We start from the raw sequence: 24,299 nt of genomic DNA, 5'->3' as shown, positions 1-24,299 counted from the left end.
TCCCACCACTTGCCAGCAGAGACAGGCGTAAATCACATCCAGCCCTCCATCAGGCCAGAGCCTCTTCCACTCTCTCTGCTTCATATGAGGGCAGCTGTGTCATTACTCAGTCCCCTCACACATACACCCTCTCTCTCTCTCTCTCTCTCTCTCTCTCCTTCTCACACACACAGCTTGTCAGTTAAGCTGAGAGTATACAGTGCAGAGAGGGTCGTTTTCCTGACTGTCAGGAGCTTCGGAGCGGAACATGGGCCGATTGATGCAAACTACCAGGGGGGCGGAGGGAGAGGACAGGAGGAGAGGAATGTGTGGACTGTACCATCTGGTCAGGTATGTGTTCTCAAACACTGGTCCAACCCCGACCCCCCCCCCCCCCGCTTAACATTCACATCACCATTCTGAGAGGCTTCAGGGCTGTGTTCAGGTGTCAGGTGTGGGAGCTGAGAGGGTGGTATAAATATGCCTAGACACAGAATCCCCACACACTCTATACCTCTGCAAGCTTCGAGCTGGCCTGTCAGAACTTTCCGGATCTCTGACACCCACATGTTCTTCACATCCATGGAGGGAGCCTGGGGAGACACACAAACACACACTCATACATATATATACACCCTCTGAGGTTTAACTGTACAGCCTCCCTCACACCAGACAGTGGATGTTTCAGTGGTAGTGACATCTGAGGGGCTACTCTCAGTAGGACAACACTGCCACCAAGTGGTCAAAAGGAGAATATCATACAGAACAGGCATTTGATGTCATTATGACAAATGTCTCAGGAGTGAGAGGTATGCTTCTTAGAAAAAGGATGTTGCTGAATCACAACCCCCCTCTTATTAGAACGCTTTTCGGAAGCTTTTTAAACAGAGAAACTATATGGACATGTACCTGAATGATATAAACTTCCTCTCTGCCGTTATACCAGACCTCAAACTTCTTAATGTCTCCTTTGACATTTTCGGTGATTCCCACAGCACTCATCTGAAACAGGGGCAAGGCTGCGATTAACAACAGTGACAGCTTTATATTTCAGATTTACCCTGCAGCTTCACACAAACACACGTAAAGAGAAGAATTTAAAGATTGAATCCTGCTCAGAGGCCCTTGTATTCTTCCAATGAATGTGAACTGCTACAGCTTTTTAGTTCAGCTTTAATTCAAATTGAATGGCACTATCCTGAAGCAGCCCTGGGCTGAAACCTGTCTTTTCCTATTAAGTGATGAACACCATTACTCATTGACAGTCAAAGTTTATTACATGCACAGTACTTTATATCAGCGAGAATGAGAAGAATACAAGTTCATCAAAGGTTTCCTTTAGAAAACAAAGGGTTGTCCCAGTGTCCCATTGATGAAAGGAGGTCCTGTCATCTCAGGGCCCGGTTTCCTGCCCTGGCTGCATCTAGATAAGCTTGAATTTAAATATGTGTCATGACAGTGAATACCAAGGTTCTCAGGGGATCTGAGAGAGCCACTGTAAAGTTTCCATATAAGTAAGTGGAGGATGGTGAGAATTATACCCCCACGGACAGTTAAAACCATTCAAATTTCAGTTGAGCGGTTGTTATGTTTGTCCAACAAGGAACTAACCGCACAAGCCAACCTCACCTTTAGAGAGTGTTTGAAGCTATAGGAGGCGGACGGCTTCTCGTGTCCGTCTGTGGTCTCCTCCCGCTTCTTACAGAAAAGCAGCATCTTATTGTAGAGGAACAAGTGCCTCTGCATGGGCTTGAAGCGGGCCAGGTCCTTCACCTTGCTGTGGCCCTTCTTGTGGTCCGTCCACACGTTGAACGAGCCCTGCATTAGGAGTTTGCCCAGCTCACTAAGGTTCCCCTGGGGGTGGGAGAGGCACACAGAGGACATCAGTCCCACACCCTCACACATACAGTACACCTAGCCATGACAGTCTCTCTCCACCCGATTAGTCAAACTCATTAACAGCAGGACTTCCTGTCACAGCCCAGCAGATCCACTCTAAGATAGGAACAGTAAGGATCTAAATCGAACTGATTCTTCAAACCCTTCACTCCAGCCAAGTCATACACCCCTGCCATGAGCTGTTCACTCCCTTGGCGTCAGGCAGACGGTATTGGAGTATGAGGTCTGATACCAACATGCTCAGAGACAGCTTCTATCTACAAGCCATCAGACTGCTGAACACTTGAACTGGACTGGCTACCTGCACTGTAGCACACATGCACTCACACACACACAGATATACACTTATCCACACACAAAACAATCACAACTGCTGCAACCATACTGCGCAATTGGTAGCAGAATGTAAAACACATTCTGCACAATTCAAACACTTGCCCCCCAATCCCCCCTTCACGTGTAAATATTGGACTATAAATTGTGCCTTCCTTACTTATGTTAAAATGTTTGTTCTATTCTACTGAGCCATCTATTATATGTTCATATTCTTATCTTTTATTATTTCTTATGGTTTTTGCATTGTCGAGAAGGAACCTGCAAGTATGCATTTCGTTGGACGGTGTGTATACGATGTGTATCCTGTCCATTATACGACTAATACAACTTGAAACTACTGACCTCGAATCCCGTTATGGCAATCTGATGCATGGAGTCATTGACAGACTTGATGATGTCCAGCATGGTGGCCAGGGCCTCCTCCAACTCAGCAGTACCCTCCTGGTTCTTACTGCATTTCAGCATCTCCTAGAGTGGGAACAGAGCCCGTCAGGACAAAGCCAAGTGGGATAAATTATTTATCTTTCAGTTTTTGGCTTACCCCTACACAAACAACAGACCTAGGCTAAGAATGAAGTCTTTCAAACCACACAGGCTACTGCAAATAAACTACTCTGAGAGCAACAGACACTTCTACTATTCAATATCCATTCATCTGTGTCTATTCAGACACATGGCCACAGGTTTTGACCTCTCTGTGTGGGTGATTATACAGCAAGATAAGGTGCACTAGGCATGAGAAATGCATATACTTGAGAACAGAGGAAGCTGGTGGGAGGAGCTATATGAGGACTGGCTTGTTGTAATTGCTGGAATGGAAAAATGTAACAGTATCAAACATATGGAAACCTCATGTTTGACGCCGTTCCTTAATTCCATTCCAGCCATTACAATGAGCCCGTCCTCATATAGCTCCTCCCACCAGCTTCCTCTGCTTGAGAGTTAAGGTCTTCCAATCAGATCAGTCTGAAGGAAGTGCTTAGCATGTTAGCCCTTGGGCAGTGAAGGAGCATGTTTGAGCAATGAAGACATTTGCATCATATCTGTTATCTGTGTGTTGCTCTAGAATGTCAATAAGCCTGTGATTGTATAGTGCTGAGTTGAAAGATTAATCTCAGTGATAAACTTGCCTTGACCATCAGCTGGTACTTGGTGATCCTCTGCACAGGCTTGAGTAAATAGGCATCCAGGGAGAGTTTGTGGTCCAGCTTCTTCTGACATTCCTGCAGTAACAAACACAGAATGTTTCCAGTTGCAATCATTTACACAACACTGAGACACCCAAGGAATGGGAGTCACCTGGAAGAACAGGCTGTCTCCACACTGTCTCCACAGTGCCTCTGAGCGGGGCTTGTTCTGACAGTACTTCTCATAGATCTGCAGCTCTTCTTTCTGGAGAGAGACAGACACAGAGATTTAGCAATACAACACACTATAACAGCACAGTAACAGTCTTCAGCTTCCAAATGACATCACAAGGAACTCACCCTTTTCAAAAAGCAGGTCCCCACCAATTCTGGCCTCTCCATGCAATTTTCAAGCTCTTTGAAAAATGTCCTGCGAACAAGAAGGATGAAGTCAACTCAATTAAAAAGTTCAACACATTTCCTGTTTGCCCTTACAAGGCACATAAAGTACTGTATAACATTGGATACAATTGCACATTAATTAGATTGCCATTTCCTATGCTGGGAAGTGAAGAGTAAAGATTAGGTTGGGAAATTATAGCTGATGGACAGAGTCTGTGCACTTCTGTTTGGAACGTCTGTGATGTGTAAAGTTATGGAAGCCGTGGATGCCTGTCTGAACAAGGTTGGAAATTTTTGTGAGGCCCTACAGTTGAGATTGAATTAACCTACTGAACACTGAGCCTTCCCAATGAGTGTCCCATTAGTATCCTGCTTGGGGGTTTGTCCTGGGTTTTAACTCCATAAGCATTTCCACACCAAGGAGTTAATACAGTAAGTCCTTCAGCTATGGACACTGGACAGTATTTAGCTGAGTAGAGATAAAACATTACACAACAGAAATGATCCACTGATAATCAAATGATAGTGTTAAGAGCTAAAACCCTGGTACTGAAATGTTGATATATCTGATATCTATGTGTTATGGATATTGTCATTGTATTAGAAATATGGACAAACTGGAAATAGCAGCAGTGTCAGAAAGAGGGGGTGAAGGGATATGTTCACGTGAATGTGTCTGCTAGAACAGGTGTAGTATAATAATGAATGCCCATGTGGTGTGGAGCTCTATGGGTCCCTGTGGAACCTTTTGTTTGTCCCTCTCACTGTAACCTAACCCCACCTGAGAGGGAGTGATCACAGGGCCTTGCAGAACAATGGGTGTCCATCACATGGGATGTCACGCCTAGAACACAAAAACCCCAAGACAATACAGGGCCCACTGTCAATTGAGCTCTCTCAGCCAATCACAACGCAGGATTTGTTTGTTTATTTTTACTTCTTGCTCAGAGGGGTATACTACAAAGCAAGATCAACGACTCTGCCAGTTAACTTACCTAAATATTCTGACATAACGTATTCATTTTTAGAAAGATAAGCTTGAAATAGGCATGGTCTGATTGACACAACAACCAAAAGTACATATCTTAGTTTAGCTTTCCTAATAAACCAGAAAATCAGTAGATATCTGTTTGTTCATCAAAGTTAGCTGGCTAAATGCTTCTGCATGCTTCAGTTCGGCTGGCGAACTCGGCTAGGCGAACCGAATGAGTGTGCTCACATACCTTTGACCTTCGCTTGAAAAGACCTTCGCTTGAAAAACGAGAAAAAAGTAGCAATAGTACTGTTTGTCCATGTTGAGACGCCGTAGTCCGAATTAATCTAAGAGAACTCAAGAAATATGTCATTAAATGTGGATGTTTTTGCCAAAGAGATCTTAGTCGTGCAGTTTTACATCTAACTAGGATGTTTGGTGCAGTATTTCTCAAGTGAAAAAAATGTGCATGAAAATGAGTCGTCTCTCGTTGAATGACAACAAACACTTAATAGAAGATTCCCTACTGTTGACCAATTACCGACGAAGGGGCGTAGAACTTCGGCTTGCCTCGATAAACATGTTTATGGGCACGAACAGCCAAAAAAAAAAATTGCCCAAAGACCAAAACATCACAAAATGTCATCAGAATATATGCACAAACTGTTCCAAACTGTTTCGGATGGGAAGCATGCGGACGCCTTAACTTATTGATTCTGCTTTGTAGCATACCCCTCCGGTGATAAGGCATGTTATTTGGAGCCTTCATAGTTGACATAGCGGTACAATGTGTTCTATATAGAGCTTCAAGTGAAAAATGGGGGAATAAACTTCCCAAACAGTGGGAGAAAATAAACGAATAACCAGTTGTTCCATGTGAGTGCCTGCAGCCAATGAATGCATGGCAGGAATGTGTTAAAAACAGGTAAGGTTCAGAGCAGTTGTTAGCCGTGGGAGACAGGTGAGAGGAAAAACGATATCTCTCAGGATTGTCATCATGTGGCAGGGGGGATGGGGACCATGCCAATCCTTTTTTCGTTTGATGTCACAGGTACATTTGTCCACTCACTGAATATGGAAATGCAATTCAGAAAGAGATGGAGGAAATTAGGTCACCTGTTGTGAAATTCATATATTTCTGGGAGATTGCCAAACAGCACATCTTTCTTGTTCTCCAGAGCTGCGGGGATGAGGGGGGAAAGCTCTGTGTTGTCCAGCTCGGCAGCGTACCCCTGGAGAAAAAAATCACATTCAAAGCCAATGAGTAATGGCTCAGTGAAAACTATGATAATGTCAACGCCTCTGTGATAATCTGAACCCAATAAAACCCAGTCCTCCACATGGCTCCACATGGCTTTACACATACAGTGGGGAAAAAAAGTATTTAGTCAGCCACCAATTGTGCAAGTTCTCCCACTTAAAAAGATGAGAGAGGCCTGTAATTTTCATCATAGGTACACGTCAACTATGACAGACAAAATGAGAAAAAATTTTTTTCTAGAATATCACATTGTAGGATTTGTTATGAATTTATTTGCAAATTATGGTGGAAAATAAGTATTTGGTCAATAACAAAAGTTTCTCAATACTTTGTTATATACCCTTTGTTGGAAATGACACAGGTCAAACGTTTTCTGTAAGTCTTCACAAGGTTTTCACACACTGTTGCTGGTATTTTGGCCCATTCCTCCATGCAGATCTCCTCTAGAGCAGTGATGTTTTGGGGCTGTCGCTGGGCAACACAGACTTTCAACTCCCTCCAAAGATTTTCTATGGGGTTGAGATCTGGAGACTGGCTAGGCCACTCCAGGACCTTGAAATGCTTCTTACGAAGCCACTCCTTCGTTGCCCGGGCGGTGTGTTTGGGATCATTGTCATACTGAAAGACCCAGCCACGTTTCATCTTCAATGCCCTTGCTGATGGAAGGAGGTTTTCACTCAAAATCTCACGATACATGGCCCCATTCAATCTTTCCTTTACACGGATCAGTCGTCCTGGTCCCTTTGCAGAAAAACAGCCCCAAAGCATGATGTTTCCACCCCCATGCTTCACAGTAGGTATGGTGTTCTTTGGATGCAACTCAGCATTCTTTGTCCTCCAAACACGATGAGTTGAGTTTTTACCAAAAAGTTATATTTTGGTTTCATCTGACCATATGACATTCTCCCAATCCTCTTCTGGATCATCCAAATGCACTCTAGCAAACTTCAGACGGGCCTGGACATGTACTGGCTTAAGCAGGGGGACACGTCTGGCACTGCAGGATTTGAGTCCCTGGCGGCGTAGTGTGATACTGATGGTAGGCTTTGTTACTTTGGTCCCAGCTCTCTGCAGGTCATTCACTAGGTCCCCCCGTGTGGTTCTGGGATTTTTGCTCACCGTTCTTGTGATCATTTTGACCCCACGGGGTGAGATCTTGCGTGGAGCCCCAGATCGAGGGAGATTATCAGTGGTCTTGTATGTCTTCCATTTCCTAATAATTGCTCCCACAGTTGATTTCTTCAAACCAAGCTGCTTACCTATTGCAGATTCAGTCTTCCCAGCCTGGTGCAGGTCTACAATTTTGTTTCTGGTGTCCTTTGACAGCTCTTTCGTCTTGGCCATAGTGGAGTTTGGAGTGTGACTGTTTGAGGTTGTGGACAGGTGTCTTTTATACTGATAACAAGTTCAAACAGGTGCCATTAATACAGGTAATGAGTGGAGGACAGAGGAGCCTCTTAAAGAAGAAGTTACAGGTCTGTGAGAGCCAGAAATCTTGCTTGTTTGTAGGTGACCAATTGCTTATTTTCCACCTCAATTTGCAAATAAATTCATAAAAGATCCTACAATGTGATTTTCTGGATTTTTTTCCTCAATTTGTCTGTCATAGTTGACGTGTACCTATGATGAAAATTACAGGCCTCTCTCATCTTTTTAAGTGGGAGAACTTGCACAATTGGTGGCTGACTAAATACTTTTTTCCCCACTGTAACACTTGAATGAACATTACATGAACATGAATCAATCAATCACTGACAGTTTGAGTAGCCTAATGTCTCATCTAATCAACAAAGCCAGCACATTTTAAGTTCAACAAAAGTTCACACAGTATTCTGAAATGGGCAGATCTAATGCAACATTTACACTGGCAGTCAATTCGATTTTTAGAACAGGGTTTTATGTTCCCTAGGTGCAGTTAGCAGAGAAAGGAGCGCTTTCTCTACTGTCTCCTTGACATTATTGCCACTAACTGACAGCATTTCAGTCACGAGAGAGACAATTAAAGTAACAAACGTACTTCCATGATGCTCTGCAGCTCCTCGACGTACAGCCTCTCAGTTTCAATCAGCTCGTTCATGATGTGTCTGGGGAGGAAAAATACAGGATCCGTCAATACACACCAATTACAGAGAAGCCCTTTAGTCATATTTGTCAGCGCAGATAGATTAATAAAACCCATAATGAAGACATCAACTACCACTCATATACCAAGTGCTTTGTCAAAGTTCTAAATGATCATCATCATCAGGTTATTGTCCAAACCCAAAAGAGGCTCTGCTAGAAACAGCAGCACAGCACCCCAGACAGGAGGTACAAGGGGGAAAAACAAGACCTTTGGAGAATTAACCGAGGAGGTTGTCATAAAACCAACGATCTTCAGCAAAGCTAACATTTCCAGACTTTAATGGCCCCTTTAATGTGCACATTTGTATGAGTTCTGAGGTCTTGATTTTTATGTGCCATCACGAGCCCATCGAGACACTGAGTAGTGTTTGATGTATGGCCACATTTTATAGGTCAATAAAGCTCCTCCAAAAGCACCCGCCACTCTCACAGAGGCAAGCATCTGTCATATCATAGGTGACTGCGTCATAAGTCCCAACACAATAAGATATGTGCATATCGATTTTGGAAGACAGGGCAGCATCATGTGAATAAATATTATGGACAGATGCCTTCATTGATCCCCTGGGGGGGGAATGTTCCATGACGTCATGTGCCTAGCCTGTTATTTGTGCTCCTAAGAAAGATTATTTTCATTGAGCATCCTAGTGGAGTGTTTATTTTAATGATACATACTTGGCCGTCCTCCCTCATGTTGCTTACAGCAACACTAGCTAAGGTATTAGTGCATAAAATAGCTTCGATCTCTACAGCCCTCTGTGTGCCAAGAATTAAGTCAGGGAGCAAAGATAACCTCCTCCAACAGAAAAACAATGATATAACAATATAAAACAAATAATGTATACATATCATGTACTAGAAGACAGCGCCAGAGTTTGCCCCTGTGCAAACTATTTGGTAATGTGACCCTCGGGAACACTGAATTACCTTTATTGTGCAGAATTTGTAGTAGCTGATGCGACTCAGATGACACAAATTCCAAGCTCTGGCACTCTGGCATATGATCCAGCTTCACTCCTGCTGATTGGCCTCACGGATATGATCATAACTCAGAGAGGATCATAGACTGACTCATCTGAGGCAGGCAGGGAGAGGGAAGGTCCAGGGGCTGAGCTTTCCCCCTCTAGCCCAGCGGTTTCCTCCCCCACTCCCATTCTGCTCTCTCAGTCTCTCACAGTCACACAGCGGAGAGACGCACAGACAGAGCAGCTCAGGCAGCAGGAAACCACTGGCAGGCAGGCGGCTGGAAGCTGCTGCTGCCACTCCTTACACACAGAGGGGAAAGAGAGAGGGGGAAGGAGAGAAGGAGAGAGCTCATCTACTGAAAAAGAGGAGGCAGGGGAGAGTAGTTTTCTGTACTTTTCCCAGCAACACGTGGATGGAACTCACAGGCTGGTAAGTGATCCGGGAGAGGAGAGGGGGGGGGGATCGTATGCTCTAGCTGAAAGACTGTTTATAGTAACTTAAGCTGCTCAAAGCAAAAAGGTGTCGACTTTCAGTTGAGGGTTTGAGAAAGAAAAGTCAGACTGTGGAAAGCTAAAAACAAATCTATGCTCATGTCACACTCCTGAATTCACACTGCATAGCCTGTGGGGAGATAACAGCTAACGGTGGAATCGGCGCTGGGATGACGGGCGAAAGGCCAACACCCTTTTATGGAATTGGAACCTAACCCTCTTGGTAGGTTTTAAAACAATAGACACAGGAAATCTAACAGAATGTAATATTTTCTTTCGACTCAACAATATGGAATTTAAGTCATTTCAAAAAATCATTGGAGATAACATCTGCTTACACAAAAAATGAACTCTGTTTAGGTGTTCTTATCTAAATATTCTATTGTGGTGGGTTTGTAGCTAAAAAAATTCTTGGGTGGAGGCTTTTCACTACACAAGAAAAGTGTTTTAATGACTATCTGAACTTACTTAAAACTAAAGTTACCACAAAACTGTAGCTTTATACTTCTCAATAGATGTGGTCCTCTGTAGCTCAGCTGGTAGAGCACAGCGCTTGTAACGCCAAGGTAGTGGGTTCGATCCCCGGGACCACCCATACACAAAAATGTATGCACGCATGACTGTAAGTCGCTTTGGATAAAAGCGTCTGCTAAATGGCATATTTTATTTTATGTCTGCTGCATTCTCTAAACCAATGCTGTTGAGCTGATGATTAATAAACCACATTCGTGTTTACATTATTGGACTTCTATTCTGGGAGGTTTGCTCAAAGATTCTTCCCCCTTTCAAAAGGAACTGCATGGGGACAGTTGGCTTTCCAGGGCATTGATCAGTGAAAAGGTTTGCATTGGTAGGGATGAATGTTTCACTAGTGTAGGGGTGGGCAATAAGTTATAGTTTTAGATGTTCAAGATTGGCCTGGAGTTTTCTTTTCTTTTTTTCAAAATAATAATTTCCCCCCTCCCCGCAATGAACACAATAATAATTCAAATCCTCCCCCGGTCCGGATTGAATGGGCTCTCGGGCCGTATCCAGCCCGCCGGCCGTATGTTGCCAACCCCTGCCCTATAATTTAAAATATATTACACTTTGTAGCCTATAATAACGCTATGGTGAACTTCTGTTGAAACTAGTTTTGAGAGAGAGAAAATACACTACATGACCAAAAGTATGTGGACACCTGCTCGTCGAACATCTCATTCCAAAATCATGGGCATTAGTATGGCGTTGGTCCCCCCTTTGCTGTTATAACAGCCTATACTCTTCTGGGAAGGCTTTCCACTAGATGTTGGAACATTGCTGCGGGGACATGCTTCCATTCAGCCACAAGAACATTAGTGAGGTCGGGCACTGATGTTGGGCGATTAGGCTTGGCTTCACAATAGGCGTTCCAATTCATCCCAAAGGCGTTTGATGGGGTTGAGGTCAGGGCTCTGTGCAGGCCAGTCAAGTTCTTCCACACCAATCTCGACAAACCATTTCTGTATGGACCTCGCTTTGTGCACGGGGGCATTGTCATGCTGAAACAGGAATGGGCCTTCCTCAAATTGTTGCCACAAAGTTGGAAGCACAGAATCATCTAGAATGTCATTGTATGCTGTAGCGTTAAGATTTCCCTTCACTGGAACTAAGGGGCCTAGCCCAAACCATGAAAAACAGCCCAAGACCATTATTCCTCCTCCACCAAACTTTACAGTTGGTGCTATGCATAGCGTTCTCTTGGCATCCGCCAAACCCAGATTCGTCAGTCGGACTACCAGATGGTGAAGCGTGATTCATCACTCCAGAGAACACGTTTCTACTGCTCCAGAGTCCAATGGTGGCGAGCTTTACACCACTCCAGCCGACGCTTGGCATTGAGCATGGTGATCTTAGGCTTGTGTGCGGCTGCTCGGCCATGGAAACCCATTTCACAAAGCTCCCGACAAACAGTTATTGTGCTGATGTTGCTTACCGAGGCAGTTTGGAACACGGTAGCGAGTGTTGCAACCGAGGACAGGAGATTTTTACCCGCTATGCACTTCAGCACTCGGCGGTCCCATTCTGTGAGCTTGTGTGGCCTACCACTTCGCGGCTGAGCCGTTGTTGCTCCTAGTCATTTCCCCTTCACGATAACATCACTTATAGTTGACCGGCAAAGCTCAAGCAGGGCAGAAATTTGACTTGTTGGAAAGGTAGCATCCTATATAACGGTGCCACGTTGAAAGTCACTGAGCTCTTCAGTAAGGCCATTCTACAGCCAATGTTTGTCTATGGAGATTGCATGGCGGTGTGCTCGATTTTATAAACCTGTCAGCAACGGGTGTGGCTGAAATAGCCACATCCATTACTTTGACGGGGTGTCCACATACTTTTGTATATATAGTGTATATTCTTGTTGTTTTGGTCAGGAATATACACAATTCCTAAAATGTCAACCAAACAAATGCAACCTTGTGTGATTACAATAACCTAGAAAGTAAACAACAATCGTATTTCTACCTCTTATTGACACTCATATGTGACACCCAGACATGGGAGGAAATTCTAACTGGGAGTTGAATGTTATTTGCATTGGGATTGTTGAATAGATAGCCATCGTGGTATTGACACAAGGTTAAATGATGCATGCTGTCAGGGCCGCTCATTGTTGTGAGCCACTGGTTTGCCTAAATCTGCTGCTGTAATTATATTTTTTGTCATGGTGACTGTTTCTTACAGACATCAGCAATTCCATGCACTCTGTTAGTTTAAAGCCCCTCCATTATTGAACTTGCGCTGGGTTGGCTTATGCGTTCATTCACAAAAGATTTGGCAACTACAGCTACACGATTGAGAGGGTTAAGATACTTCACACTGTGAACAAGCACCTACAGAGGATGGACTGACAGATAAACACTGAATAGGCCATCATCCTTTCGTAGATAGAGTACAACGGGATGGAGTGCCTTCAGAAAGTATTCATACCACTGGACTTATTCCACATTTTGTTGTGTTACAGCCTGAATTCAAAATGGATAACATTGATTTATCACCTATCTACACACAACACCCCATAATGACAAAGTGAAAACATGTTTTTAGAAATGTATTAAATTAAATACAGAAATATCTCATTTACATAAGCATTCACACCACTGACTCAATAGTTTATAGAAGCATCTTTGGCAGCGATTACAGCTGTTAGTCTTTCTGGGTAAGAGCTTTCCACACCTGAATTGTGCAACATTTGCCAATTATTCTTTTCAAAATTCTTCAAGCTCTGTCAAATTGGTTGTTGATCATTGCTAGACAACCATTTTTAGGTTTTGCCATAGATTTTCAAGTAGATTTAAGTCAAAACTGTAACTCGGCCACTGAGGAACATTAACAGTTTTCTTGGTAAGCAACTCCAGTGTAGATTTGTTTTAGGTTATTGTCCTGCTGAAAGGTGAATTTATCTCCCAGTGTCTGGTGGAAAGCAGACTGAACCAGGTTTTACTCAAGGATTTTGCCTGTGCTTAGCTCCATTCTGTTTCTTTTTTATCCTGAGTCCTTGTAACTTATTATGTGACTTATTTAGGCTTGCCATAACAAAGGGGTTGAATACTTATTGACTCAAGACATTTCAGCATTTTCTTTTTAATTAATGTGTAAAAATGTCAAAATACATACTTCCACTTTGACATTATGGGGTATTGCGTGTAGGTCAGTGACTAAACATTTTAAAACCAGGCTGTAACAACAAAATGTGGAAAATGTCAAGGAGTGTGAATACTTAAGGCACTATAAGCACGGATAAATAACAGATACAGTGCATTCGGAAAGTATTCAGACCCCTAGACTTTTTCCACGTTACAGCCTTATTCTAAAATTGATTAAATTGTATTTTCCTCATCAATCTACACATAATACCCCATAATAACAAAGTACAAACAGGTTTTTAGAAATTTTTGCAAATGTATACAGATAAAATAAAACTTAAATATCACATTTACATAAGTATTCAGACCCTTTACTCAGCACTTTGTTGAAGCACCTTTGGCAGCGATTACAGCCTCGAGTCTTCTTGGGTATGACGCTACAAGCTTGGCACACCTGTATTTGGGGAGTTTCTCCCATTCTTCTCTGCAGATCCGCTCAAGCTCTGTCAGGTTGGATGGGGAGCGTTGCTGCACAGCTATTTTCAGGTCTCTCCAGAGATGTTCGATCGGGTTCAAGTCCGGGCTCTGGCTGGGACACTCAAGGACATTCAGAGACTTATCCCGAAGCCACTCCTGCGTTGTCTTGGCTGTGTGCTTAGGGTCGTTGTCCTGTTGGAAGGTGAACTTTCTCCCCAGTCTGAGGTCCTGAGCGCTCTGGATTAGGTTTTCATCAAGGAACTCTCTGTACTTTGCTACGTTCATATTTACCAAGTCTGAAATTAGTCTGTCACAGTTGACAAGTGTCATGAGAAGAGAGCATTTCAGATCTTATCATAAATTGGTCAGACATTTCCTGTATGCTGAAACACTTGTAGGTAATACTTGTATTGTATGCAGCAAATAGACTGCCTACTACAGTACTTCAAGGTATTTCATATCATCTGCTTCTACTGAAACAGTTGTATGTTGCAAAACAACAGTCAGAAAATGAATAAAAGGCAAGGAGGAAATATAATATACTGAACAAAAATATAAACGCAACATGCAACAATGTAACACTGTAAAGTCCATGGAAAATAAGAGCACTTCCTCCCAGCTGCCCACTGCACTGAGGCTAGGAAACACTATCACCACCGATAAATCTACAATAATCGAGAATTTCAACAAGCATTTTGCTACGGCTGGCCATGCTTTCCACTACCCCGGCCACCAGCTCTGCACCCTCCGCTGCAACTTGCCCATGCCCCCCCCCGCTTCTCCTTCACACAAATCCAGACAGCTGATGTTCTAAAAGAGCTGCAAAATCTGGACCCCTACAAATCATCTGGGCTAGACAATCTGGACCCTTTCTTTCTAAAACTAGCCGCCGAAATTGTCGCAACCCCTATTACTAGCCTGTTCAACCTCTCTTTCGTAACGTCTGAGATCCCCAGAGATTGGAAAGCTGCCGCGGTCATCCCCCTCTTCAAAGGGGGTGACACTCTAGATCCAAACTGTTACAGACCCATATCCATCCTGCCCTGCCTTTCAAAAGTTTTTGAAAGCCAAGTCAACAAACAGATCACTGACCATTTCGAATCCCACCGTACCTTCTCCGCTATGCAATCCGGTTTCCGAGCTGGTCATGGGTGCACTTCAGCCACGCTCAAGGTCCTAAATGATATTATAACCGCGATCGATAATAGAGAGTACTGTGCAGCAGTTTTCATTGACCTGGCCAAGGCTTTCGACTGTCAACCACCGCATTCTTATTGGCAGACTAAATAGCCTTGGTTTCTCAAATGACTGCCTCGCCTGGTTCACCAACTACTTCTCAGATAGAGTTCAATGTGTCAAATCGGAGGGCCTGTTGTCTGGACCTATGGCAGTCTCTATGGGGGTGCCACAGGGTTCAATTCTTGGGCCGACTCTTTTCTCTGTGTATATCAATGACGTCGCTCTTGCTGCTGGTGACTCTCAGATCCACCTCTACGCAGACGACACCATTTTGTATACATCTGGCCCTTCATTGGACACTGTGTTAACAAACCTCCAAACGAGCTTCAATTCCATACAACACTCCTCCAGTAGCCTCCAACTGCTCTTAAACACTAGTAAAACTAAATGCATGCTCTTCAACCGAACGCTGCTTGCACCCGCCCACCCGACTAGAATCACTACTCTCGACGGGTCTGACCTAGAGTATGTGGACAACTACAAATATCTAGGTGTCTGGTTAGACTGTAAACTCTCCTTCCAGACTCACATTAAGAATCTCCAATCCAAAGTTAAATCTAGAATCGGTTTCCTATTTCGCAACAAAGCCTCCTTCACTCATGCTGCCAAACATGCCCTCGTAAAACGGACTATCCTACCGATCCTTGACTTCGGCGATGTCATTTACAAAATAGCCTCCAACACTCTACTCAGCAAATTGGATGTAGTCTATCACAGTGCCATCCGTTTTGTCTCCAAAGCCCCATATAATACCCACCACTGTGACCTGTACGCTCTTGTTGGCTGGTCCTCACTACATATTCGTCGCCAAACCCACTGGCTCCAGGCCATCTATAAATCACTGCTAGGCAAATCCCCGCCTTATCTTAGCTCATTGGTCACCATAGCAACACCCACCCGTAGTCTGCGCTCCAGCGGGTATATCTCACTGGTCATCCCCAAAGCCAACACCTCCTTTGGCCGCAATTCCTTCCAGTTCTCTGCTGCCAATGACTGGAACAAATTGCAAAAATCTCTGAAGCTGGAGACACTTATCTCCCTCACTAACTTTAAGCATCAGTTGTCAGAGCACCTTACCGATCACTGCACCTGTACACAGCCCATCTGAAATTAGCCCGCCCAACTACCTCATCCCTATATTGTTATTTATTTTGCTCATTTGTACCCCAGTATCTCTATTTGCACATCATCTCTTGCACATCTATCATTCCAGTGTTAATACTAATTGTAATTATTTTGCACTATAGCCTATTTTATTGCCTTACCTCCATAACTTGCTAAATTTGCACACACTGTATATTATATGTATTTCTGTTGTATTTTTGACTTTGTTTTGTTTTACCCCATATGTAACTCTGTGTTGTTGTTTTTATCGCACTGCTTTGCTTTATCTTGGCCAGGTCGCAGTTGTAAATGAGAACTTGTTCTCAACTGGTTTACCTGGTTAAATAAAGGTGAAATAAAAAATAAATAAAATAAAACAGTTCATATGAGGAAATCAGTCAATTGAAATAAATTAATTAGGCCCTAATCTATGGAGTTCACATGACTGGGAATACAGATATGCATCTGTTGGTCACAGATACCTTAAAACAAATTTAAAATCAGGACCTCATCACTGTATTTTTGTGCATTCAAATTGCCATAAATAAAATAAAATTATGTTTGTTGTCCGTAGCTTATGCCTGCCCATACCATAACCCCTACAACACCATGGGGCGCTCTATTCACAACGTTATCAGCAAACCGCTTGCCCACACGATGCCATACACATGGTCTTCGGTTGTGAGGCCAGTTGGATGTACTGCCAAATTCTCTGAAACAACGTTATGGTAGAGAAATTAACATTAAATTATCTGGCAACAGCTCTGGTGGACAATCCTGGAGTCAGCATGCCAATTGCGCGCTCCCTCAAAACTTCAGACATCTGTGGTATTGTGTTGTGTGACAAAACTGCACATTTTAGTGGCCTTTTATTGTCCTCAGCACAAGGTGCACCTGTGTAATGATCATGCTGTTTAATCAGCTTCCTGATATGCCACACCTGTCAGGTGGATGGATTATCTTGGCAAAGGATGAATGCTCACTAACAGGGATATAAACAAATTTGTGCACAAAATTTGATAAATATGCTTTTTGTGCATATGGAAAATTTCTGGTATCTTTTATTTCAGCTCATGAAACATGGGACCAACACTTTACATGTTGCTTTTATATTTTTGTTGAGTGTAATTTTCCTCAGCAATAGGCCTATATCCCATTGGGCAAAAACTGGTTGAATCAACGTTGTTTCAATGTCATTTTAACAAAAAAATGTAATGTGATGACGTTGAATCAACGTGGAAAACTGATTGGATTTGCTAAATGTCTTCAACGTATTATTATTATTAATTTTTTTTACTCAGGAGACAGAGAAGCAACATTTGGCAGAACATATTTGTGCTCTACAAATACGGTTTCATACAAACTCTGATCTCCGAAGTCTTCAGTCTCAATCAAATCACACACACCGTAGAGCTACGGCGGTGCAGTACAGCACTGGCTACACCAGGAATAGGCAACTCCAGTCCTCGGGGGCTTGATTGGTGTCACACTTTTGCCCCAGTCCCAGCTAACACACCTGACTCCAATGATAATGATATTCGGTTTAGAATGCAATTAGTTTAATCAGCTGTAATGATAATGATATTCGGTTTAGAATGCAATTAGTTTAATCAGCTGTGTTTGCTAGGGATTGGGGAAAAGTCCGGCCTTCGGGCCCAGAGGACTGGAGTTGCCCATCCCTAGGTTACACAAATTCAATTGCGAGCTGCAACGCTTCTCTTTTGTAGGGAGCTCTGAACATACGCGTTTTGACAGCTTTGCTTCTTTTGTTTGGAATCGTTGGAATATGAGAAAAGTTATAATTTCGCCTTCAGCCTTACTGTCGTTCTTTCACCCCGGTGAGTAGGCTGATTGAAAAGCCACATTACCAGTCTGTATTTATAGTCCTACAATCAATATTGCATTTGGACTGTCCACCCATTGTGGACTAAATGCGATTGCTCGACCCACGGTTGTTGTTGCTGTTTGGGTAGCCTACCTTGGGGATGTGAGGATGGATGCCTCGCTCCATGTTGGACAGAATAAGCGCGCTTGATTGATGTTGCCCCGCGGTATTCGCACTCTAGCACAGTTGGAATAACTTCAAAAGTACTAACCCTGGTTTAGACGGCACGCTGGATCAAACACATCTACTGACTGTTTCATTCACATCCTCAGAATGAATCAACATAATATTGACTCACAATTTCAAATGCATTTCCTGTTGGTGCAATATGTTCAGATTTTTGTCTTTCTCCTTTCAGATCCTATGATGTGGAATGTTTTGTGACTGTGTGGACACTGATAACAAAACAGCGATGACTAGTGACATGATCGTCTCAACAATACAGTCACAGTAAAGAGAAGACGGGAGAGGTGTCGGGAGGAGATGAAATTGAACTGAAGACCAACATTTCTCTGAGGAGCCCATGTCTCCAGTTGGGCAAATATGATGGAACTCAGACACTCCCAAATCATTTGGAACCATTGTGAAAGTAGCAGCCTGTCAAACACAACAACCTATTGGACTTGACAAAAAGATAGAAAAGAGGGGGTGAGGGCAGGAAGGTTTGAAGAATGTTTTTGAATTTCAGAAGGATCAGAAAATGTCAATGTGTGCAGCTGGTGACGACGTGCTTTGTCCTGTCCGTGTTGATGGTGTGCTGGGAGCAGCTGGACCACCATGTGGTGAGCCACATGAAGTCCTACTCCTACCGCTATCTGGTCAACAGCTACGACTTCATCAACGAGAGCTTTGGCATCCGCCAGCAGGAGGCTGAGAGCCAGAGCAACTTCCCGTACCTCATCAACCACCATGACAAGTGTGACAGCAATGAAGTGCTGCTGCTGCTGTTCGTCAAATCTTCCCCAGAGAACCTGGAGAGGAGGCTGGCCATCAGGGCCACCTGGGGGAATGAGACCTACACCCAGAGGGAGTTGGGGGCCACTGTGAGGGTGGTGTTTGCCCTGGGGGTCCACCCCAACCCCCAACAGAGGGGCCATGTACAGAGGGGGCTGCTGGGGGAAGACCAGGTCTATGGGGACCTGGTCCAGCAGGACTTTGTCGACACCTTTCACAACCTCACCATCAAACTGCTGCTGCAGTTCCGCTGGAGCCACACCTACTGCAGCCAAGCACGATTCCTCATGTCAGCCGACGACGACATCTTTGTCCACATGCCCAACCTGGTGCACTACCTGCGGAGCCTGATCCGGCAGGGGGCCCGGGACCTCTGGGTGGGCCACGTGCATAGGGGAGCCCCCCCTAACCGCCGGAAGGACAGCAAGTACTACGTGCCTTATGAGATGTACCAGTGGCCCTCTTACCCAGACTACACAGCGGGGGCAGGGTACGTTGTCTCAGGGGACGTAGCTACCAAAATCTACCAGGCCACTCTGTCCCTCAATGCCTCGCTGTACATTGACGATGTGTTCATGGGCATTTGTGCCAACGCCATGGGGGTGTCTCCCCAGGAACATGTTTACTTTTCAGGGGAAGGGAAGGCCCCCTATCACCCCTGCATCTATGATAAGATGATCACCTCTCACGGACATGTGGCAGATGTCCGGTACCTGTGGAAGGCAGCCACGGACCCACAGATTCATTATATTTCCTCTGGCTTGGTGGGAAAGCTGTACTGCACAGCAGTGAAAGTAATGTTTCTCTGTAAACCTTACTATTTCAATACCTACCCATGCAAGGCGGCATTTTCATAGTGTACTGTAAGGCATTTTCTTTTTATATTTCAGTGTCCGCAGCTGGTATCATTTTCTAAATAAAGACCAAAGCCATGTTCTTGAGCATATATCACCACTCCTGCCTTGGCTTGATGGATGGATACTGCAGTTGTACTTTGTGTTTTAGCTAATTAATTGTGTGATGGTAAACAGACTGTTAATGTTCTTGGCTGCATTGAGGAACATTTTGGCTGGCTGCATGAAGTCGTAAGGGAAGAATAATTTGAATAAATTACCTCACAGTCTCAAGAGGAAATTCTGTTCAGAGTTGCTAGCAGACATTAGGCTTTTTATTCAGTTTTCTATTGCTCATTGAATTAAACTGGTTGAAAGTGTACCATCTGTATCATACTAATTTTACCTTCCCTCTTATCTCTATAGAGCCAATGCCATTTCTTCCCCATTCCCGGGTTTCACGTCAGGCTGCAAACCAGGAGCAAACACAATTTGCTTTAAACTACATCCTGCTCACTAAATCATTCCATATGAACTCTGCTCCCCCATCTCTCCCCGTCCTACAGTCTGGGGCCCCCAATAAGGTAACATACAGCATTTAGTGACTCTGCAGACAGGAATTCACTGGGCCCTTTAGCGGTGGAGTGAAGTTAACTGCAAACTAACCTTCAAACATAAAAGCACTTGACACTGTTTGCTAAGGGTCTTTAACATTCGCTACAATTATAAATCTGGCATGTGTAATAAAGAAATCAATGACTGGCAGTGACAATGTGGATTCAGTATGGATCTCTAGGGGCCCTAGCCTGCAGCAGGGGTTTCCCAAACTCTGTCCTTCCTTTATATATTGCGTTTTTTACCTGTTGCTACTTTATGCTCTAAAAGAGACGTTGTCAGGGACAATATGTGTTTTATGAAAATCTCGTGTTCAATCTTATGGAAATACACATGGCCTACAGTGACTGCTTGTAATGCCTGTGCTTGGCAGAGGAGGGGAGTGCAAATATAATTCCCCTCATGTGCCCATTTTATTTCCGGCTTTCAGCCACATCCTGTTCTTAAGATTGAGCCACCTCAAACCTCAAAAGTGGTTACCGAATATAAAACTGTCTGTTGAGTCAGAGATTGTACGCATGCAACAGGGAGTACACTCCTACGAACCCGTAACAGTTATAACAAAGACAAGATAAATAATGTGATTAATCAACTTATTAGTATTAATCAACTTATTAGTATGCTCTATATCAGCAGGTACTGTGCAGGCTGAAATTAGAGCAGGAGACATTCCACACAGCAGTCATACAGTTCGTGGTCACCTGGGTGCTAACAGTCAGCCGGCAGGCTTTGCCTCAATAAAAGTCTCTCTTGGTCATCTCTACAAACCCTTTCTTCAGACGGCTGTGCTGTGTGTGCTATGCTCTCCTAACCTCGCCTTTCAATATTCACTCTCTTTCTTTGACCTATTTCAAAGTTTCTTCCCCTAACACTAGCTAATGGTTGAGGAAATAGTAGTCCCTTGTAAATGTCATAAACCACATCACTAGCAACAGTGTGCGTATGCAGTTGTTTTGGAAAAGAGCAGAGAGAAACATGAAAGAGAGTAAAAGATGACGTGAAAGACTATGGGCAGAGAACAGAAAGAGCCATTTACCTCCGTCTGTTTGAAAGACTCTCCTCGGTCTCGTTCGTCACCAGGACGTGGCTGGAGCCTCCCTGGCTCGCCTCATGCATTACCTCAATCTGGGGACACAAACACACATTGATGCAGTCATGGACAGGTGAAAGGGTGACACATTCCTTGGAGGCCCCTATTTCCTTTCAAACGTCAGCCTCATGGTCATAGTGCTAACATTTAGATAAGATGACAGGCTTATCATGCATGACTAGTATGGCACATTATTCCTATTTATCAGACAGACGTGATGTGGTCAGGGCAAAAGGTGTATAATTGATTTGAAACTAGGGTTTCTCATCCCCGCAGGGTTCAGTTGGGAAAGGCATGAAACAGAAGATGGTGAAACTGGACACCCCCATGACGACTTCTCCCAGACTACCATTGACCAAGAGTTATGTTCTGATGAATTATAGAAGAGGATTTGGCGGAACACTGTCATACAAATGGACCAGTGGCTAGCCAACAAAAAATAAGACTGTTGTTGTTGTTGTTGTAGATGAGGCTGAACCATTTCAGGTTCAATTGTCTAGAGATGTCCATAGATCCTACCTTGAGGCTCCCTTTGACTTTGCGGCTTACATTCTTCCTTTTTGCGAGCTCAGCCTCCGTGGGCTGCTTTGTGGCACTAGAGTTCTCAGAGATCCTTCGACTGAGCGCTAGAAATGGTTGCAGAACAGGGATGGGAAAAGGAAGAAAGAGAAAGTTAAAAAAATTAAAACGGAATGTTTGACATAAAGGCATAGAGACATCTAGGGATCCTGGTTGAAACATCAGTCGTTTTGCCATTCTCTCTGTGTGGAACAACGGCAGGAGGCCCTGGCCCAAAGCTATGTCCTCTTCCTGTCATAGGTAGATTACCGCAGTGAATACAATAGACTTCCTTTACAAGCCTCAGGTTGTAAGGTTTTAAACACATACATTGTCTTAAACTAGAAAATTACTTTGCTTCCTGGAAAGTAAAGTACAGACTATGTTTCTACTATGATCTTGTATTGCAGGCAGGTAAAGTTTGTGGTTAGGTCAAGTGGGTGGAGACCATACAGATGGAAAGAGGTCTCAACTTTGTATTTGTGCCATTATGCCGTCTGTGACAGAATGAGCAGCTCCATTGAGGCTATCTCCATTTTAAAGTAGTCAGTTTTCTTCTTATTTTGTGTTTGAAAAAAAGTGTAAAGCTAGTATTGGTGATTTACCCCCACCTGGAGTGCTGAAGTGCTCAACCAAATATTGTCCTTCATTTACTGTGACCATTAGATGTCATTGATAGAGCTTAAATTAATTTACACACCATAGCACCCAATTTGAAGAAGACAATGCTCTGATCATTGGCTGATAGCTCCCAACCCATAGGAATCCCCACCCAGTTGACTACTTTAAAATGGTGGAAGCTCTCAATGGAAATCCCCATGATAAAGGGGGCTACATCCAAGTTGAGCCCTTTAACTATCTCTATGGGGGAGACTTACCAGGGGCAGGGCCGGTGGTCCTGGGTGTTTTGGGAGGCGCAGGCCGTTTAGGAGAGGACTCAGGCCGGGGGGCCACAGGCTGGACGGGCCGGGTCTGTTTGGCTGACAGCTTCTTCAGACTGACCTGTCTCTTCTCAAACATCTCCTGTACATCGTCCAGCCTCTTTAGAGCCTTTTGTACATTGGCCTGATGGAAAGCACACACCAGGGGTCAACAAATAGGACCATTGTTCTTCCGTAGGCTGACAACTCCAGGAATTAGGATTCCATTAGTGAATTAAGGGAGCACTGCACATACCTTGACTTCAGCGTTGAGGACTAGCTCATACTGGTTGTGGATGTTCTTGAGTTCACTCAGTTGATTCTCCTTGGCAGTCTCCAGGAACTTCTCAATGTCCTGCAGGGCTGCCTCAGCCCCTTCCTGGGACTGGCACTTGTCCACTGCCTGAGAGGCCAGCAGGTACACCCCCGACTCACACCACTGGTTCACCTGCAACCACCAGAGAACACATGAACGAATAAACAACTACAGTAGGTACTGTCTAGGCTCCATATCAGTAGTATATCTTGGCTCATTTAAATGGCACTATTGTATATTTTGAACCACTAACGTTATACATGGCATGTATAGTTGTTTAGGAACCATAAAATACGAGTACTGATTATTGTATGTGACAATATACTGTACAAGTGTTTTTGAGAAAGATCATTTGAAAAATACAATTTGATTGAGTAAATGTATTTATTGCTTCGCTGAAAGAGTTTAAATACCACTGACCTAGACGGAAGAGGGAAACTTTGTGAAAGTTATTTGAATTTATGAGATAATGTGTAAATTATGTGTATAATAATGCAAACAATCTCTCCAAGAGGACATTGCCTTTTCTGACAGCAATATAGAGATGAGGAGCCTCCTATGTAACCCACCTTGTCCATGCCTTTGTGTATTTGCCGTGATTTGGAGAGGATGTCGTATTTTTTCTTAGCCTCGTTGGTGAAGTCGTCACAGATGCGTCGAAGCTCCACACACTTGGGCCGTATGGAGTCCACAGAATAGTGGTTGCTCTGAATCAGCTGGTCCCCGTGTAGGGCATGGAGCTGGGCCTTCTCTAACGACTCCTGACACGCACACAACAGTCAGAGAGCCATTCATCTCACATGACCACATCCATGTTAGACTCACATTCAATTTAATCAAAGGCTGATGAACATGTGCTAAGACAGACATAGTGGATACACTGTGCTTTGTACTGTAAGGTTTAGATGTTACATCTCATATAACGTTTGTTATGGGACTGGGCTGACCTGAGCCTTCTCCTCTAAGGTCTTGAGGTCCTTCAGTAACATCTCTACCCGGGTGACACAGTCCCCAATGTCTGACAGGGCTGTTAGAGTCACCATCAGACTGTCCAATGACACTTTCACCTGGGGAGTGGACACAGAGAGAGCAGGAGGTTAAGGACGTATGTACAGTATTTCCAAACACATAGGCTTGAGAGGAAGCAT

At 43.9% G+C, this 24,299-nt stretch overlaps 2 protein-coding genes across 3 annotated transcripts in view; one reads left to right on the top strand and one right to left on the bottom strand.

Annotated features, from left to right (window-relative positions):
* LOC311149091 (guanine nucleotide exchange factor DBS-like) overlaps nucleotides 1-24,299 on the bottom strand; it is a 64,140-nt gene that overhangs the window by 21,751 nt on the left and 18,090 nt on the right. Inside the window, exons 10-24 of the mRNA XM_084186202.1 lie at nucleotides 24,099-24,218; nucleotides 23,721-23,912; nucleotides 23,092-23,283; nucleotides 22,794-22,980; nucleotides 21,877-21,983; nucleotides 21,304-21,392; nucleotides 7,995-8,061; nucleotides 5,833-5,948; nucleotides 3,702-3,771; nucleotides 3,514-3,606; nucleotides 3,345-3,437; nucleotides 2,557-2,682; nucleotides 1,609-1,833; nucleotides 889-981; nucleotides 494-572 (exon numbers count right to left, since the gene is read on the bottom strand). Coding sequence (XP_084042328.1) covers nucleotides 494-572; nucleotides 889-981; nucleotides 1,609-1,833; nucleotides 2,557-2,682; nucleotides 3,345-3,437; nucleotides 3,514-3,606; nucleotides 3,702-3,771; nucleotides 5,833-5,948; nucleotides 7,995-8,061; nucleotides 21,304-21,392; nucleotides 21,877-21,983; nucleotides 22,794-22,980; nucleotides 23,092-23,283; nucleotides 23,721-23,912; nucleotides 24,099-24,218 — 1,849 coding nt within the window. The remainder of the gene's footprint in view (nucleotides 1-493; nucleotides 573-888; nucleotides 982-1,608; nucleotides 1,834-2,556; nucleotides 2,683-3,344; nucleotides 3,438-3,513; nucleotides 3,607-3,701; nucleotides 3,772-5,832; nucleotides 5,949-7,994; nucleotides 8,062-21,303; nucleotides 21,393-21,876; nucleotides 21,984-22,793; nucleotides 22,981-23,091; nucleotides 23,284-23,720; nucleotides 23,913-24,098; nucleotides 24,219-24,299) is intronic.
* On the top strand, nucleotides 9,267-20,421 carry LOC311149090 (lactosylceramide 1,3-N-acetyl-beta-D-glucosaminyltransferase A-like). Of its 2 annotated transcripts, XM_084186200.1 has the most exons (3): nucleotides 9,267-9,496; nucleotides 18,224-19,613; nucleotides 20,079-20,421. In XM_084186200.1, exons 2-3 carry the CDS (start codon nucleotides 18,537-18,539, stop codon nucleotides 20,151-20,153), a joined length of 1,152 nt encoding a protein of 383 aa, XP_084042326.1. In that variant the 5' UTR covers nucleotides 9,267-9,496; nucleotides 18,224-18,536; the 3' UTR covers nucleotides 20,154-20,421. The 2 variants fall into 2 exon arrangements, with proteins under 2 accessions (XP_084042326.1, XP_084042327.1); XM_084186201.1 differs by lacking the exons at nucleotides 9,267-9,496; nucleotides 20,079-20,421 and having other exon boundaries at nucleotides 18,262-20,027.

This window comes from Coregonus lavaretus (assembly GCF_964263955.1).
Source record: "Coregonus lavaretus genome assembly, chromosome: 21".
NCBI lineage: Eukaryota > Metazoa > Chordata > Actinopteri > Salmoniformes > Salmonidae > Coregonus > Coregonus lavaretus.
Note: the sequence above shows the minus strand (reverse complement) of the source record. Positions and strands in the feature narration are given on the sequence as shown.

What these genes read in the sequence shown, in the direction of transcription:
- LOC311149090 (XM_084186200.1), top strand. Translation starts at nt 18,537, where the DNA reads ATGTTTTTGAATTTCAGAAGGATCAGAAAATGTCAATGTGTGCAGCTG. An exon ending in TGTACTGCACAGCAGTGAAA is followed by an intron (nt 19,614 to 20,078) that starts GTAATGTTTCTC and finishes TTATCTCTATAG; the next exon opens with AGCCAATGCCATTTCTTCCC.